The sequence below is a fragment of the Neopelma chrysocephalum genome, unplaced genomic scaffold (assembly GCF_003984885.1).
Source record: "Neopelma chrysocephalum unplaced genomic scaffold, ASM398488v2 Primary Assembly neopelma1_67, whole genome shotgun sequence".
Classification (NCBI taxonomy): Eukaryota; Metazoa; Chordata; class Aves; order Passeriformes; family Pipridae; genus Neopelma; species Neopelma chrysocephalum.
Genome location: NW_020897726.1, coordinates 1,878,568 through 1,892,422, shown reverse-complemented (window position 1 = coordinate 1,892,422; position 13,855 = coordinate 1,878,568). Strand labels below are relative to the sequence as shown.

Below are 13,855 nucleotides of genomic sequence, written 5' to 3'. Positions count from 1 at the left end.
TTATTCTGACTTATAAATCTCTCTTTTGAATTGAGTTCATTTTGCCTCGCTGGTTAACTTTTAAACCAGCACACTTACCTACTTGGGTGATTGTTACCCTATTAATTATGTGGCTTAGGAGCAGTAATCATTACTCACTTTGCCTCCACACCTGCATTTTGCCATGATCCACAAAGTATGTATGTTGTTCTTACCCCATTCTTTTGGGAATCTCATATACATCTGACTACCAACATCTTGCTACTTTGTAAATAAGTAAGGGAAAACTTGGTTGTCTCCTGCTTTTTCAGAACGTATTAATTTGTGGATAAGCAGTGTTACAAAGTTTGGGGTAAGGATTGGTTGTTTGGGTGGTGGGTTCTTTTGTCCTTCATGGATTTGCATAGCTCCTCCCTTTGAGAATGAAACTAGCAGGACTGCAGCCTGGACAGCAAGTAGGAGATCGTGTCTTGTGTCCTACGAGAGCTCTTCCACAAGTGGGGCCATTCTAACAGACTTGTTTCTACCCATTCCAGTAGTAGGAGATCTTTCTTGAGAAGTCAGGGATGGAGTTGTGAATCCTTTCTGCAGCTGCTGGAGTGTAGAGGGTACATGATTCTCTGCAATACATCTTTTATGTTCTTCTCTGGTACATACTAGTTCCAGAAAAAGTGTCTGTGAATCAGACATAGACTGCTAAGTTGGCCAGATTTTCACTGTGTTGTGCTTCTTCTTTGGATTCTGACTGTCACAGGATGTCTGCTTGAAACTGAAAGATGATGGTTTGTCCTTAATTCTGTGAAAGTTTGCCCACTTGTTACAGCTGTTTTGACTTCTGCTTTCATGCTCTACAGTTTGTGGATGGATTTGAATGTCTTCATTCAAGGGCTAGTTCTTTGATGGGATCTAATCTCATCTGTCAGGAGTTCTATAGAACTTTCAGTAAGCTCCTTGGAAATGGACATTTTTTACAACTGTGTACCTCAGGCATATAGGGATGATTAAGGCCTTCTACCTCAAAAGTCCACCATATACAGCTTTTTTTTTTTTCTTTTTCTGAAATGACATCTTTTCATAGAGTTACCCTAGGGTTTTTTTCCCCCTAAAATGTATTTGAGTCCAGTCAAGAGAATAATCTTGCCATGTTACTTAGTAAGCCTTGGGTGTCTGTGGATAAGTCTATTTAATTTATATCTTTGATACCAGAAGGACTTTTTCCTTATTTTCTCTGCAGATCCAGGTTCCTCAGAAAATTGTCTTTTTTCCACAAAAAAAATTGCCATTTTTCTACCACAAAGATTACTTTTTTTCCTACAGCAGGGAGTTGCAGGGACTTTGCTATTGACGTACACTGATTATCTCTAGTTTCCCTCTATGAAGGTAGGTATGCTCAGTTGCTAGAATGCATTCTGCCAGAGGTGAGCTGTTTTTTTGCACAGTGTTACCACCACCCTTTCATTTGAGACATCTAATGGGAAGGCATTTAGAGAGCCATGGAAAATTTCATTGGCATTCTACAGTTGATGGATCATCCCAGACTTTCTTTTGAGACTCCCTTCTCTCTGCTTAAGCTTTTAAGTATCTCTTCATTCTGACGGTGACTTTCAGTCACATGTTTAGAAGAACCACCCCTTACTCTTTAAAATGAGTAAGGTGCTTATTTACCAGTGATTCTGGTAATTGTTAATATGCATAGTCTATATATATATATCATTCTGATGTATATATTGACTCGTATTCACTCTTTGTCTTCTCCCTCCAAGCCTCTGTAGGTAGTTTCCTGAGCTGAAATGGCAGAGGATGTGTTCACTCCTGTGTTATTCCTGTCTCCATCAAGCTGGAGATTGGCTAGCATGTTGCAAGAGAAAATGTGCTTGTCTCTTTGCTCTGTGGCATGTGTAACCTCTGAGAGACTTCTAGGGTCCCCACTGCATTCTCAAAACAGAAGTTTCTAGGAAGTAACCTTTCTTTTTATGCCTTTTGTTCTGTGAATAACTTTATATTATATGCAGAGTCCTTGGTGGGAAGGCAGTTTTTAGTGTATTACTCATGATACAGTGCAGATCTGTAGGACAGATGCCTCATTCATAATTTGGGCCTAAAAATCAAATTAATGATTTTCTGAGTCGATGTCCTGTCAATTCATTGAATGGTTCTCATCTAAGAAAGGGCTTTTCACCAGTAGGTTTATTAGCTATGAGTCTATACAAAGAAAAAGAGGAAGAGGTGAGAAGGGTGTGAAGCTCACTGTTTTCCTAGGAACCGGTTTGCCCCCTGCTTCTGTGTCTGACTTCCTGGGCAGTGATCAGAGGGCTTTGTAAAAGAAAGGGTCATCTCTAGTCCAGGGGTAAAGTATGACTGCCTGAGAGAACATAGGAGGGGGAGAGAAAGGAAGGAGGCCACATAACGACGCAGGCTGAATCCGGACTTTGCAAGGACAGGGCTGATTAGGTTTGTGATTTTATATCTAAAGGGTGTTTCATATTTCAACCTTGAATGCATCTTGTGTCTTCAGGGATAAAGCTTAATGAAGATACTAAGATAATTTTTTGTTTTGGTACTGCAAAAGAGAGAACAACAGCTCCTTTGAGCTATTATTTTACTTGGACATTTCTAAACTGTTGCTTGAAAAACAAAGAAGGTGAAAACCAGAATATTACCTATTACTTAAATTTGAATATCTGCTGTACCTTGCAGTCCTAATCATAATCCCTATTTCTTTCTGAATGTTCTTATAGTACAAATGCTAATAAGTTTTAATTACATTAATATGATGATCCTTGTACTGATTGCTTTTCTGTCTCTGTTCCTTTAGATATTTTTGGAACAGAAGAAGATGCTCAAAACTGGGCTAAACATTGCCCAGTTTAAACAGCATGTATCTGTGATTGAAAAAGAAACAAAGGAGTATTTCAAAGCATGGGGAGAGAGTGGAGAGAAAAGTAAGCAATATCAGATGCATTTTTCCTCCTATTTTCTGGGAAGGAATTAAGGTCAATGCAGTATGTTTTTTGTAAATTATGCACTGCAATATTAAAGAAATGAAAAATTACATAGGTAAAAGCGTACTGAACATCAGAAGAAACAAAATACAGGGTTTTTTAAAATCAAATATAAGGCTATTGGAGAATAAAGCTGCTCAGAAAATTACTGAAAGGAATGAAGAACTGTCTCAGTTTTGCTTTCTTAGTCAGCTCACAGACAGCGCACCTGTTGTGCTTGTTTTGCATGATATCACTTCGTAGTCCTTAGGAAAAGGTGCTGCTCTGACTCCCCAGAGCCAGTGCTGGAGATCTTAAGCTCAGGGACCTTCTACACTGAAGAGCTGCATTCCTGAAGCTGATATGTTTAGGTTAGTGATCTAAGTGAAATTCTTTTTTTATTTCCCCCCATTCCCAACTAGCTTACTAGACATACACTATCACCATTGTCGCAAGCCCCCAGCTGCCAGAAATATTATTTATTTAAGCATATGTATTTATATTTAAATACGTTAAATTTATATATTAATATATTGAAATATTTTGAAAGGATATAATTTAAATGTAATATAGTTAATAACATGGTAATATATAATTTGATATTTCAATATCTAAGTACTAGTATATAAAAATAATTCAGTGAGCAGCAAAACTAACTGCTTTCCCATGGATTTGGATTTCAGGTTTAAATTTTTGTATCATTTCGCTTATATTTATAAAGGATTGTGCTCATGATGCATGTCTTGCTTTGGAAGGATTACTACCTCTGCTAGAAAAATTTCTAGAAAGAAATACCTTAGAAAAAAGGTGTTGAAATCAGTGATCTAATTAAAAAGTTTTTTGAAGAGACACTTAATAGACACATAGAAATTTTAAATTGGATTCTTCATTCTCCTAGTCAAACAATCTAAAACTCTATTTTAAATTATTAATCTATGTCCAGTTACTTATTTTTTCTTCTACAAAATAAAAATGAAGAATGACCTGTAAAACATAACATCTCAACTGAGATGTTATGTTTTGTAATGTTTTTCAAATCTCTCCTCAGACCTGTTTGAAGCCCTTTCAGAACTTATCATTTTGACAGCAAGTCATTGCTTACATGGGAAAGAAATCAGAAGCTTGCTGAATGAGAAAGTGGCTCAGCTGTATGCCGACCTGGATGGGGGTTTTACTCATGCTGCCTGGCTTCTGCCAGGTTGGCTACCTCTGCCGAGCTTCAGGTACCAGGAATAACAGATGAAGCAACTTAAGCATTTTGTCTAAGCATCATTTGTTGTTTGGATTGTCCCCCACCCCCACCATTTCTTGTTTGTAAGCTATTCTAGACATCCCAATAAATCCTCATACGTATTTTATGTATTAAGTTGCTAACAGAAGTGTTTTGAATCACAGACGTCGAGATCGAGCACACAAAGAAATAAAGAATATTTTCTACAAGGTTATCCAGAAACGTCGGAAGTCTGAGGAAAAGGAGGACGACATGCTCCAAACTCTACTTGATGCTTCATACAAGTAAGCCAAGGGTTTGGAGACTTGTCATTTATAGGTATTTTACTTTAGCTTTGAGCTCTTCAGTTAAAACTATCTACCATAACCCAAGAAATACTCCCTCATGTTCTGAATTGGTTTTGTTACCAGCAATTGGTCCTAGCTGTGTTCTTAAAAACAGCTTTAAAACTTGTCAATCGTTATTCAGATTTCTGAGATTTTCATCAGTGGTTATGAGGTTGCTGAGTTTACTTCCTTTCTCTTTGCTAGCTGTTGGGGAATGATTTTCTTTAAAGCTCCTAAAAGTCTCCCTCTTTTCTCCCTTCTCCTTATCCCTACATCTTTTGGCACTCCATTTAGGGTAGGCAAGAAAAGAGTAGCAGGAGACAGAAGTACATTAGAAGAAATTGTAAATGCTATTGTAACTGGGAGCTGACCAAGTGCAGCTCTAACATAACTCCCTCTGATGTAGGGACGGCCGCCCGCTGACGGATGATGAGATTGCTGGAATGCTGATTGGGCTGCTGCTGGCAGGGCAGCACACATCCTCCACCACCAGTGCCTGGCTTGGCTTCTTCCTCGCCAGAGACAAGTCCATACAGGAACGGTGCTATGCAGAACAGAAAGCAGTTTGTGGGGATGACTTGCCACCCTTAAGTTACGACCAGGTTTGTATGTTACATTATTTCTGCTGGGTATTTAAACAAAAAAGTTAAAAAATCAACAAACATGAAATAGAGCCATATGCTTTGTGATAGAATAAAAACTGGCACAGTCATTCTGTGATAACACTGTTTGCCAGTACATCTCCTCCTCTCTTCCTGTCCAAGTAAATTTTCAGCTTGATACTGTTTTTTTCATCAGTGTTCATTAAGGAAATTACAGTTTCTATGTCTATTTAAGAAATGATAGTTCTGTAGAGGAGGAAGATCCTCATATTCCCACTAAGGAAAGTGATGCTATGTGACCTTGTTCTTTAATTAGGCAACAGAAAACACTCAGGAGACAGATCAGTAAGAAACTAGTTGTATTTGATTCCACTGGTCAGAGATTTTTTTCCTTCTTAATTGAATCAAATATAAAAAAAGAAATGTAGCTCATAAAGTACATGTAAATACAAGCTGCTTAGTCTTTTTAAAATTTTTTTAAAGATTTGTTTTTAAATGGTATAAAATAGCATTTTGTTTGTGTTGAATAAACTTGGCTATATTTCGATATATAAGTTTCTCTATATTTTCAGCTCAAGGATCTCAGTTTGCTGGATCACTGTCTAAAAGAAACTTTAAGGCTCAGACCTCCTATAATGACCATGATGAGAATGGCCAGAACTCCCCAGGTGAGGACACTTCTTGGAGCTCACTTTACTGCAGCAGCACAGGCCAGATCAGAGGTATTTTAGTTGGCAGAAGGAAACACAAGTGAGCAGTGTTTGCTGGCAGGGAAGAAAGCTGTTGGTTGCCTGAGGTTCTGTCAGTGGTAGTGTAGCCAGAGTTGCTTGATGAAAGGAATTAATACCTTGAACTTGGTATTTGTTACCTTCATCTGGAATTGTGGCCAGTTTCAGACCGCTCCAGCCCCCAGAAAGCAAGATGTTGATGGAGTGAAGCAAGCAGAGGGCCACAAAGATGGTAGGGGGCTGCAGCACTTGTGGTGAAAGGCTCAGGGAACAGAGGTTTTTTTTGGTCTGGAGAAGGGCAGGCTCTGAGGGGACCTAGGAATAGCCACATGCAGCAAAACTGACTCTTTCTTGTAGCTATCAGTCTTACTTAAGTTTAGTTTGGTGCCACGATTTAAAGCTATTTCTTGTTTGCCAGGTATTTTTAATAGCTATCATGGAAAAATTTGGCATGCACTTAATACAAGCTAGGAAATCTGAAAGAAAACTTGGTGCTTGTACAAATAAGATACCAAGTCAGATAAGTCAAGTGATTTTTTTAAATTATGCCCCTCCAATCACAAAGGCTTTCAATAAATTTTAAGTTCATTAATTTTTTTTAAGACCTCCTGTAGAATTGCCAGTCTTATTAAAGCAGCTGAAAGGTTCCTGCAACTACTTGAACATTGTGAGCTGTACAAGTAACAGAGAAAGTGTTAGGCTGCATTAATTTTAAATGCACTTAGCCAAAATCTCTTCTGAAATTTAAGCCTCATGATGCAACACTTCAGGCAACACTTTTAAAAGAAAAATGGAGACATTTTGTGACGTGTAGGGTCTTGTCTCTTCTCTTGTAGACCGTTGCTGGATACAGTATTCCCCCTGGCCATCAGGTCTGTGTATCTCCAACTGTTAACCACAGACTCAGAGACTCCTGGAATGATGCTCTAGACTTCAAGCCTGACCGATATCTCCAAGATAACCCAGCAGCTGGAGAGAAATTTGCGTACATTCCATTTGGCGCTGGTGAGTAAGACAATGCAGCACCTTCCTGAGTGAGGTGTGTTGAGGTGGCTCATACCAGTCATCTCGTACAGCACCTCTCCACACTGTAGCATCGGAGAAAAGATTTTTTCTTTCTGTTTCTGCCTGAAAGCTTGCTTTCTGTGGAAGTGCTGTTAAAAGAATTAAGGTAATAGTTTTGCGTTAGTCATAGCTGTATATATCACTCAGAGCAGTAATCAAAACACATCTTTAGGTTAGCATGTGTGATGTTTGACTCAAATCTTTTCAAGTCAAGGTAAAACCTGGTATTACAAGGTCAGTTTTAGGCAGACCAAAATCTGCAGAGTCAGCTTGAAATTATTGCCACAGTGCGGTTAGAGTTGATCTCATTTCTCAGTGTTGCAAACGCTTCTTTGCTAGTACATAAATTAATGCTTTCTAGTGGGGACAGAACAACACAATTTCGTTCCACTTACTCATGTGTTTAAATGCAGTAACAGCTTAGAAAAATAAGACTTGAGTGAAGTTATGGAATGGGGTATGTCCAACATCAGAGCCTCAGATTGTTTAGAAAGGGGCAACTACTGTCTGCGTTAAACTTTTAAAGTTAACTGGTTGTCAAAGTGGATTTAATAACAAAAAATTCTAACTGCATTTTATGGCTTTCCCTCTAGGCCGTCATCGCTGCATTGGAGAAAACTTTGCTTATGTTCAAATTAAGACTATTTGGTCTACTTTGCTTCGTTTGTATGAATTTGATCTCATCAATGACTATTTTCCGACTATAAATTATACAACAATGATACACACACCTAATAACCCCGTTATCAGATATAAGAGGAGGTCACTGTAAATTCTGGTCCTAAAGCCTTACTTATTTAAGTTGTGTGAACTAACAGACTTTTGAATAAAATTGTGACAGAATGAGTGGCAAATGGAAGCTGTTGCATCTACTGTTAGGAAAGCAGAAGTCATCTACCAAATGCAAAGTTTTTGCATCTGTTTTGTTTGCCCCCACCATTTACTGCTGCTATGTATAATTGCTTGTTCTACAACTTTCTCATTGTGTTTTTAAAGCAAAAGTGTCTTTTCTATTGGTGTAACACTTTTAAGATGCATGCCAGCTCTTTAATGAAGAAATAAGTGATTTCTACAAGTGGAACCTTTTACTTTTGAAAAATAATTGAAGATTACTTACCCCAAATAACTAAGGGGCAAGGCTGAATACCTTACCTCTGCACTCAATCACAGTAAAGCCATCAGGGAACAGGCACCACAGGGGAATGTACTTGGTGGTGCCCTTCCTTTGGCATTTATGATTCTGTTCCACGCAAGTGAGGGATGGTCTTGGCTGATTTAACAAAATGTTACTGTACAGCTTAGTAGTAGGCAGAGTACAAAAAGTTGACAGGTAAGTCTTTTCAAGAATAAGTCATTTAACTGTCTAACTTGAAGTAGTGGTAAAATGCTTAGGTTCAGAAAGCAACAAATAATTCTCTACAAAAAAGTTCTGAAAATAGTGATCTCTGGAAGCCTGATGTACAGTGTGAAAGTAACAATATGATGATCCAAACCCATGAATTTTGTAAAAAAGATGTTTGTGTATAAAAGGGTCACAAATTAAATGAATGTTTGGTACTGTTGGACCAATCACGCAGGATTGTTAAATGGTATTTGGTTCAAAAGTGGTGATGATAAATGGTAATGAGCTCTGGCTCACATGACTTTTGAATTAAATTTATAAACAAACCTCTTGGGGAAGTTTTCTGTGCCCAACTCTGTCAGTTCTTTTTGAAAAGCTTTTGTAAGTAATTTTGTAATAAAGCAACTTCAATTAGTCATGCTAAGAGCTCCCTCCCCCCTTTATCAGTGTGCAGCGTAGCAAGGGCTTTGTCCTGTCTTTCTTGTCTGAACTCAGTTACAAAACCTTGTGTTTGTATCAGTCATGGCAGCTGAGGGAATGCAGATCTTCTCTTCCAGCCCTGTCAGATGTGACCAGGAACTGCAGAAGCCAGGTTTGTACCTGTCTTTCTCTTTAGTAGCAGTGCTTTGGAATCTGTAAAAAGTAAAGCTGCAGCCACTACAAGCAGGACCACAGGTAGGAGCTACTTGTTCCGCGTGAATAAGGGAGCAGTCCTTGAACACAGTTAGAAGCATGAAGTCATCTTTATTTCAGTACTTTGACAAAATACCCATAAAATTCAAAACTTCTACCATTACAAAAATAGGTCTCTACATGTGATATTCTGTCTGCACTGCCAGTAGCAAATATTATGAGAGTCAATGTAATTTCAGTAGCCTTGCCAGAAAAAGTGCAAGTAAACTTTGCTGAATGTAGCTCAATTTAATTAATACACAAGTTTCATCTTCGCACCCTTTTCATAAATACACACTTCATAAGTTAATCATTTAAATTAGCATTCCACAAATATACATGTAATTTAATGGTGGGGGGTTTTTTCTTTTGGGTTTGGGGGGATTTTTTTGGGTTTTTTGTTTGTTTGGAGGGGTTTTTTTGTTTGGTTGTTTTTTTTTTCCATGAACACAAAGTGCCTACATACATAAATCCCAGTCTATGTGGGTGTGCCAGGATGGAACTGTATACAATCGTATAGCTGTGTTCATATTGGTCCCACAATATACACGTTGTACAAAAGCACAGAAAGAGCACAGATTTACGGAAGGCAATCTGTTAGCATCACTGTCAGTGATGGAGATGTTGAAGGGTATTATTATCTTCTCATACCCATGTGCAACTGAGTGTATGATGTCGAACCTGTAAGATGGAGAAAAATTTTCATTAAGATTACTTGGAACAAGTATACCAAGATGCACCAGTGACATTCAGCTTAATAAACTTGAAGATTTTACATGGAAAATCATAAAATAGTTTGTGTTGGAAGGGGTGTTTAAAGGTCAAATCTTTTAAGAACAAAGCTTCTCCAAATGATGGATTTTATGCTGAAGTAAGACATCAACACAGGTACTTCAAAAATCAAGGTTGATAAACTTCATCCTAATGTTCTAACAATTTTTTTGATGTATTCCTTTTGCAGCACAAAATTGGCCATAATCTATGGGACAAAACAGCTGTAACTCCTGTAGTTCAGAGTGGTAGGAGAAGAAATTCCCCTTTTACTTCCACATCCCTGTCTTTGGGTACATTTTTCTTCATATAGCTTATAATCTTAGTAAGATGCCAGCTGAATCCTTGCACATTTATTAGAAATCAGGGAAGTTAAAGTGTTATCAATAAAATCTATAATTACAGCACACTCATATGTCTCTCTTCAAAGAATTTTATGATCTTAATGAGCTTTTTGCTACAGCTCAGAAAAATGCCTCTTAAGGCTGAAAATGCCTAAAATCAAAGTTGTTTGTTGTTTGCACATTATTTTGAGAGAACCAGCACACACTTGGAAGTGTGCCTTATGCTCCCAGGAGCCACAGGGAGGGCTACCTGTGCCCTTACCTGACTGCACGCTGCCAAGTCGCTTCTGTAGTGCCTCCAGCCGATGGATGTAATCTGTCAGAGCTCTTTCGGGATCGTAGTTCTGCAGTTGAGAACAGGTGAAAGAGACTGGGTTTAAATCAGCATGCATCCCATGGAACCTAGGGGCAGAACAACACACACATTGTCAAAAAGTGAACTTTCAAGTAAAAATTTCAGCAGACACAGCAAATTACTTTAGGTAGGGATACTTTACGGTCTGGCCTGCATGATCCCTAGCTTACCCATGTGGTAGCCAGCACATCATACCCATGTACTCTTCCTGCCATTTATTGCCCAAGCCATCATACTGCCTCCCCTAGAGAAACCACTCTGCCCACTCATCTTTACTACACCTGATTTGTTGCTGCATTTCTTTGGGACAAAGACTGACCAGCAAATTCCTACTGAGACTGCAGTGGAAGCCATGGTGAAAGTTTGCTTTCTATTAAGAAGCTTGTGTGAACAAGGACACCACCACCTTTACAGGATTCTACCTCGTCATTATTCTCTATAAGTAAAAGTTAACAGTGGCTATAATAGATTAGAGGTTTTTTTCCATGTAAACTGCTACAGTCATCACAAACTAAGATTATACAGATGAATGAAAATGAATACATATACATATACATGAAAAACCAAAATGGCTCGAATCTGATACTCAGTGAAGATCTGAGCTCACAACTTCATATAAGCTCATCAAAGACTGATGGCACTCATAAAACATTGCCCTGGAGGAAAAATATCCGGCTTCACAGGCATCTGACTCACTGATACCTCTGGTATCACAGCATAGGGCAGCCAACCAAAGGGATTTGAACAAGAAGAAGCAGTGGAGCTGCCAAGCAGCTTCCACCCACGCTCTGGTCCCGAGGCTGCGGCAGTTCCTCCCTGCCCACAGTAAGCAGGTGATCTCAGCCACCGTGGGTGGCCCTGCTTTTCCCCTCCTTTGGCTGAGGGCACCTGAAGCAGCCCCTGTCCACACCACACTGCTGCCAACCAGAAGGTTGGGCAGGAATGCTTGGTTGCAAAGCCCAGACCCTACAGGTGTAGGTAACCACAGCTCCATCCAGGATCTCTGCCAGTTCTGAGAACATGACGCAAACCAGTCTTTAGAAGTGTGCAAGCTTTGGCCTTGATCAGGTGGTGAGTAATCGCACACTGAATGCCTGAGACATAATTTTTTATATATCCTTACAAAAAAAGTTAAATCTTACGGCATCAAAGATTACAAACCTTAGCAGTAAACACTGATGCTTTCATTTAGTTAAACAGTGTCTGACAGAGAATAAGAATCTCAAATAAAACGTACGTATGTTGAAAGTTTACAGGAGATCTAGGAGACTCCATGCCTGACCTGGATCTATAGGAATGTCTTTGTTCTCCATAAAGATCCATGCCACCAGAGAATGAATCAGGCCGTAATTCATTACCTAGAAAAACAAAAAGCAACGTCTTGAAAACTAAAAAGAAATTAACATCTTTTGCACTTTACTGGTAATCTCAAATGTGAGTTTTCTGTTTGCATATCATAAAAATGGTATTTAACAAATGTAGACCACTTTCAGACTCCCTTAGGGAAAAACAGAGGTGAAATTCTGGCCTCACTGTAGTCAATGAGAAAACTGACAGACTGAGCAAGGGTTTTAGTGCAGCCCTAGAGAGTCAGTAAATAATAAAGAAGCTTCTGATTCTCCTTAGAGTCCTACAAAGAAGCAATCAGAAAACCATTATTTTCCAGGCTTTAAGCTATAACAAAAAAATGACAAGCTTTTGCTCTGAAGAAAAGGCCAAGGTGCAGATCTCCTAGAAAAACTCCAATGACGCAGTTAAAATTGCTTTCATGAACACACTCCACACTCCATAGGGAAAGCTTCCATATTTTTTTAAATCTCATGCACAATGGAGTAAAACAAGACTGAAGAGAAAGCAAATAGGTTAGTGTCTGTGCTGAGCATGGAAACTCAGAAAACTGAGAAATAGATTAATCCAAGCAATTATAGCAAAAGGAAGGGGGAACAGCCCCCATTCATTCCACATGACAAAAATATAAATTAAAAACCATTTCAATTAAGCAGTGGTGTGACTTGTAAATACCATCTCTTCAGTCATTACTGGACTATGATTTACCTGTGTTCTGGCTAAAGACATCCCTGTTGATACTCAGAATACCAGAACCTGTAACTCTGTGCCATCGACGAACCAGGAACTTCATTCTGCATTTCAAATTAAAAAAATAAAACAAAAAAAACCCAGCTTCAGGATAAATGAAATAGTCTGATAAAAATAATCTGCTCCTTGTATTCTAGGAGGTATACGAATTTCTTGAACAGCAAGCAAAATTAATGGGTGGGCGTCTAAAACCTGAATATCAAATAGAAAACATCCTTATACACATCCCTAAGAAAGACCAGCTTTTGTCCAAGCCTGTTTTCAGCTTCACCTCTGCAATTCCAGTGATTCCAGAGGTGCTGCATAGGTTGAAGTGAACAGCAAATGACTCAAGCACCTAAGCAACAGTGCATCAGCATTTTAAAATTATCTTAATTATACTTTTTGCCCTGTCACAGCCCCAGAACTGCAACTGCAGAGTGCTACGAGTAAAAACCTCACTTATAATAGGTACATGAATAGTTCTTTGAATTCATACTATGCACAAGACTCAGAACAATAGCAAGCAGAAGTGCTTGCTTGGGGATTCAAACCTTTGTGAAGAAGGTTTGTTACAACATGGTAGTACAATGCAGTAATAAACTTTAATTTTTCTTCCTTGTTGATTCCTGCTCATCCTTAGTCTTGTGAAATTCAAAGGACTGCCTAGATGGAGAAAATTAGTTCCTAAATCTGCATTATCCTTATGTGTAAGAATTTAACCTTTAAAGGAAATGAAGTTGCAGAAAAGACCTTTCCAAGTAAATGCAATCCCTAGAATTGCTAATAATTTTTTTTAATATTATGACTTTATCCAGTACACTCCATCAGTGATTATCAAATACAGAGCCCTCCTCAACTACAATCAGACTGTTTATTCCTATTACAGATTTTACCATGCTCTACTCAACTTGTTACCCTACACAGTATCTACCTATATTCATGAATACCAAAAACGTATCATTTAAACAGGACGGAATATGACAAGTTCTAGATTTCACTAGAGAGCTAGAAAAGCAATTATTAAACTGCACAGTCACATCTGTTCAAAATATTACTTCCTCCAGTTTACCTTGAAATTGCGATGGACACTCTGACTGCAGAGCGAAATCGTGTAAAACCCTTAGAATGATGGGTGATGATTTCGAGGTCTGTGTAGGAGGGCTGTCCACCCATCCGTGCTATGAGGGCCAGTGTGGCTTCTTCACACTCCTGGAATCCGCCTAGTAACAGCAGCAAATATTTTTTCTGATATATGAGAGCTTTCCGAAAGCTCTCTGCTCGTAGGTATTTGCCATAAATTCTCTGCAACAATTAAAAAAGACAAAAGGCCCCATAAGCTCCAAGAACAACTATGGTTAGAAGTCTTTTGACACCGTTACT

The 13,855-nt window shown here is 38.6% G+C and overlaps 2 protein-coding genes across 9 annotated transcripts in view; one reads left to right on the top strand and one right to left on the bottom strand.

The window, feature by feature from the left end:
- LOC113968338 (lanosterol 14-alpha demethylase) overlaps positions 1-8,580 on the top strand; it is an 11,822-nt gene extending 3,242 nt beyond the window's left edge. For both annotated transcript variants that reach the window (XM_027684837.1, XM_027684836.1), the window contains 7 exons: positions 2,795-2,921; positions 4,009-4,183; positions 4,356-4,475; positions 4,924-5,119; positions 5,692-5,787; positions 6,684-6,852; positions 7,506-8,580. In XM_027684837.1, coding sequence (XP_027540638.1) covers positions 2,795-2,921; positions 4,009-4,183; positions 4,356-4,475; positions 4,924-5,119; positions 5,692-5,787; positions 6,684-6,852; positions 7,506-7,684 — 1,062 coding nt within the window. In that variant the 3' untranslated portion in view covers positions 7,685-8,580. The remainder of the gene's footprint in view (positions 1-2,794; positions 2,922-4,008; positions 4,184-4,355; positions 4,476-4,923; positions 5,120-5,691; positions 5,788-6,683; positions 6,853-7,505) is intronic.
- A 393-nt stretch (positions 8,581-8,973) lies between these two features.
- The window catches only part of AKAP9 (A-kinase anchoring protein 9), a 115,301-nt gene continuing 110,419 nt past the window's right edge, over positions 8,974-13,855 (bottom strand). For 6 of the 7 annotated variants that reach the window (XM_027684816.1, XM_027684817.1, XM_027684818.1 and 3 more), the window contains 5 exons: positions 13,545-13,777; positions 12,452-12,537; positions 11,634-11,754; positions 10,304-10,443; positions 8,974-9,607 (listed from right to left, as the gene is read on the bottom strand). In XM_027684816.1, coding sequence (XP_027540617.1) covers positions 9,564-9,607; positions 10,304-10,443; positions 11,634-11,754; positions 12,452-12,537; positions 13,545-13,777 — 624 coding nt within the window. In that variant the 3' untranslated portion in view covers positions 8,974-9,563. The remainder of the gene's footprint in view (positions 9,608-10,303; positions 10,444-11,633; positions 11,755-12,451; positions 12,538-13,544; positions 13,778-13,855) is intronic. The other variant, XM_027684819.1, reaches the window with a different exon arrangement.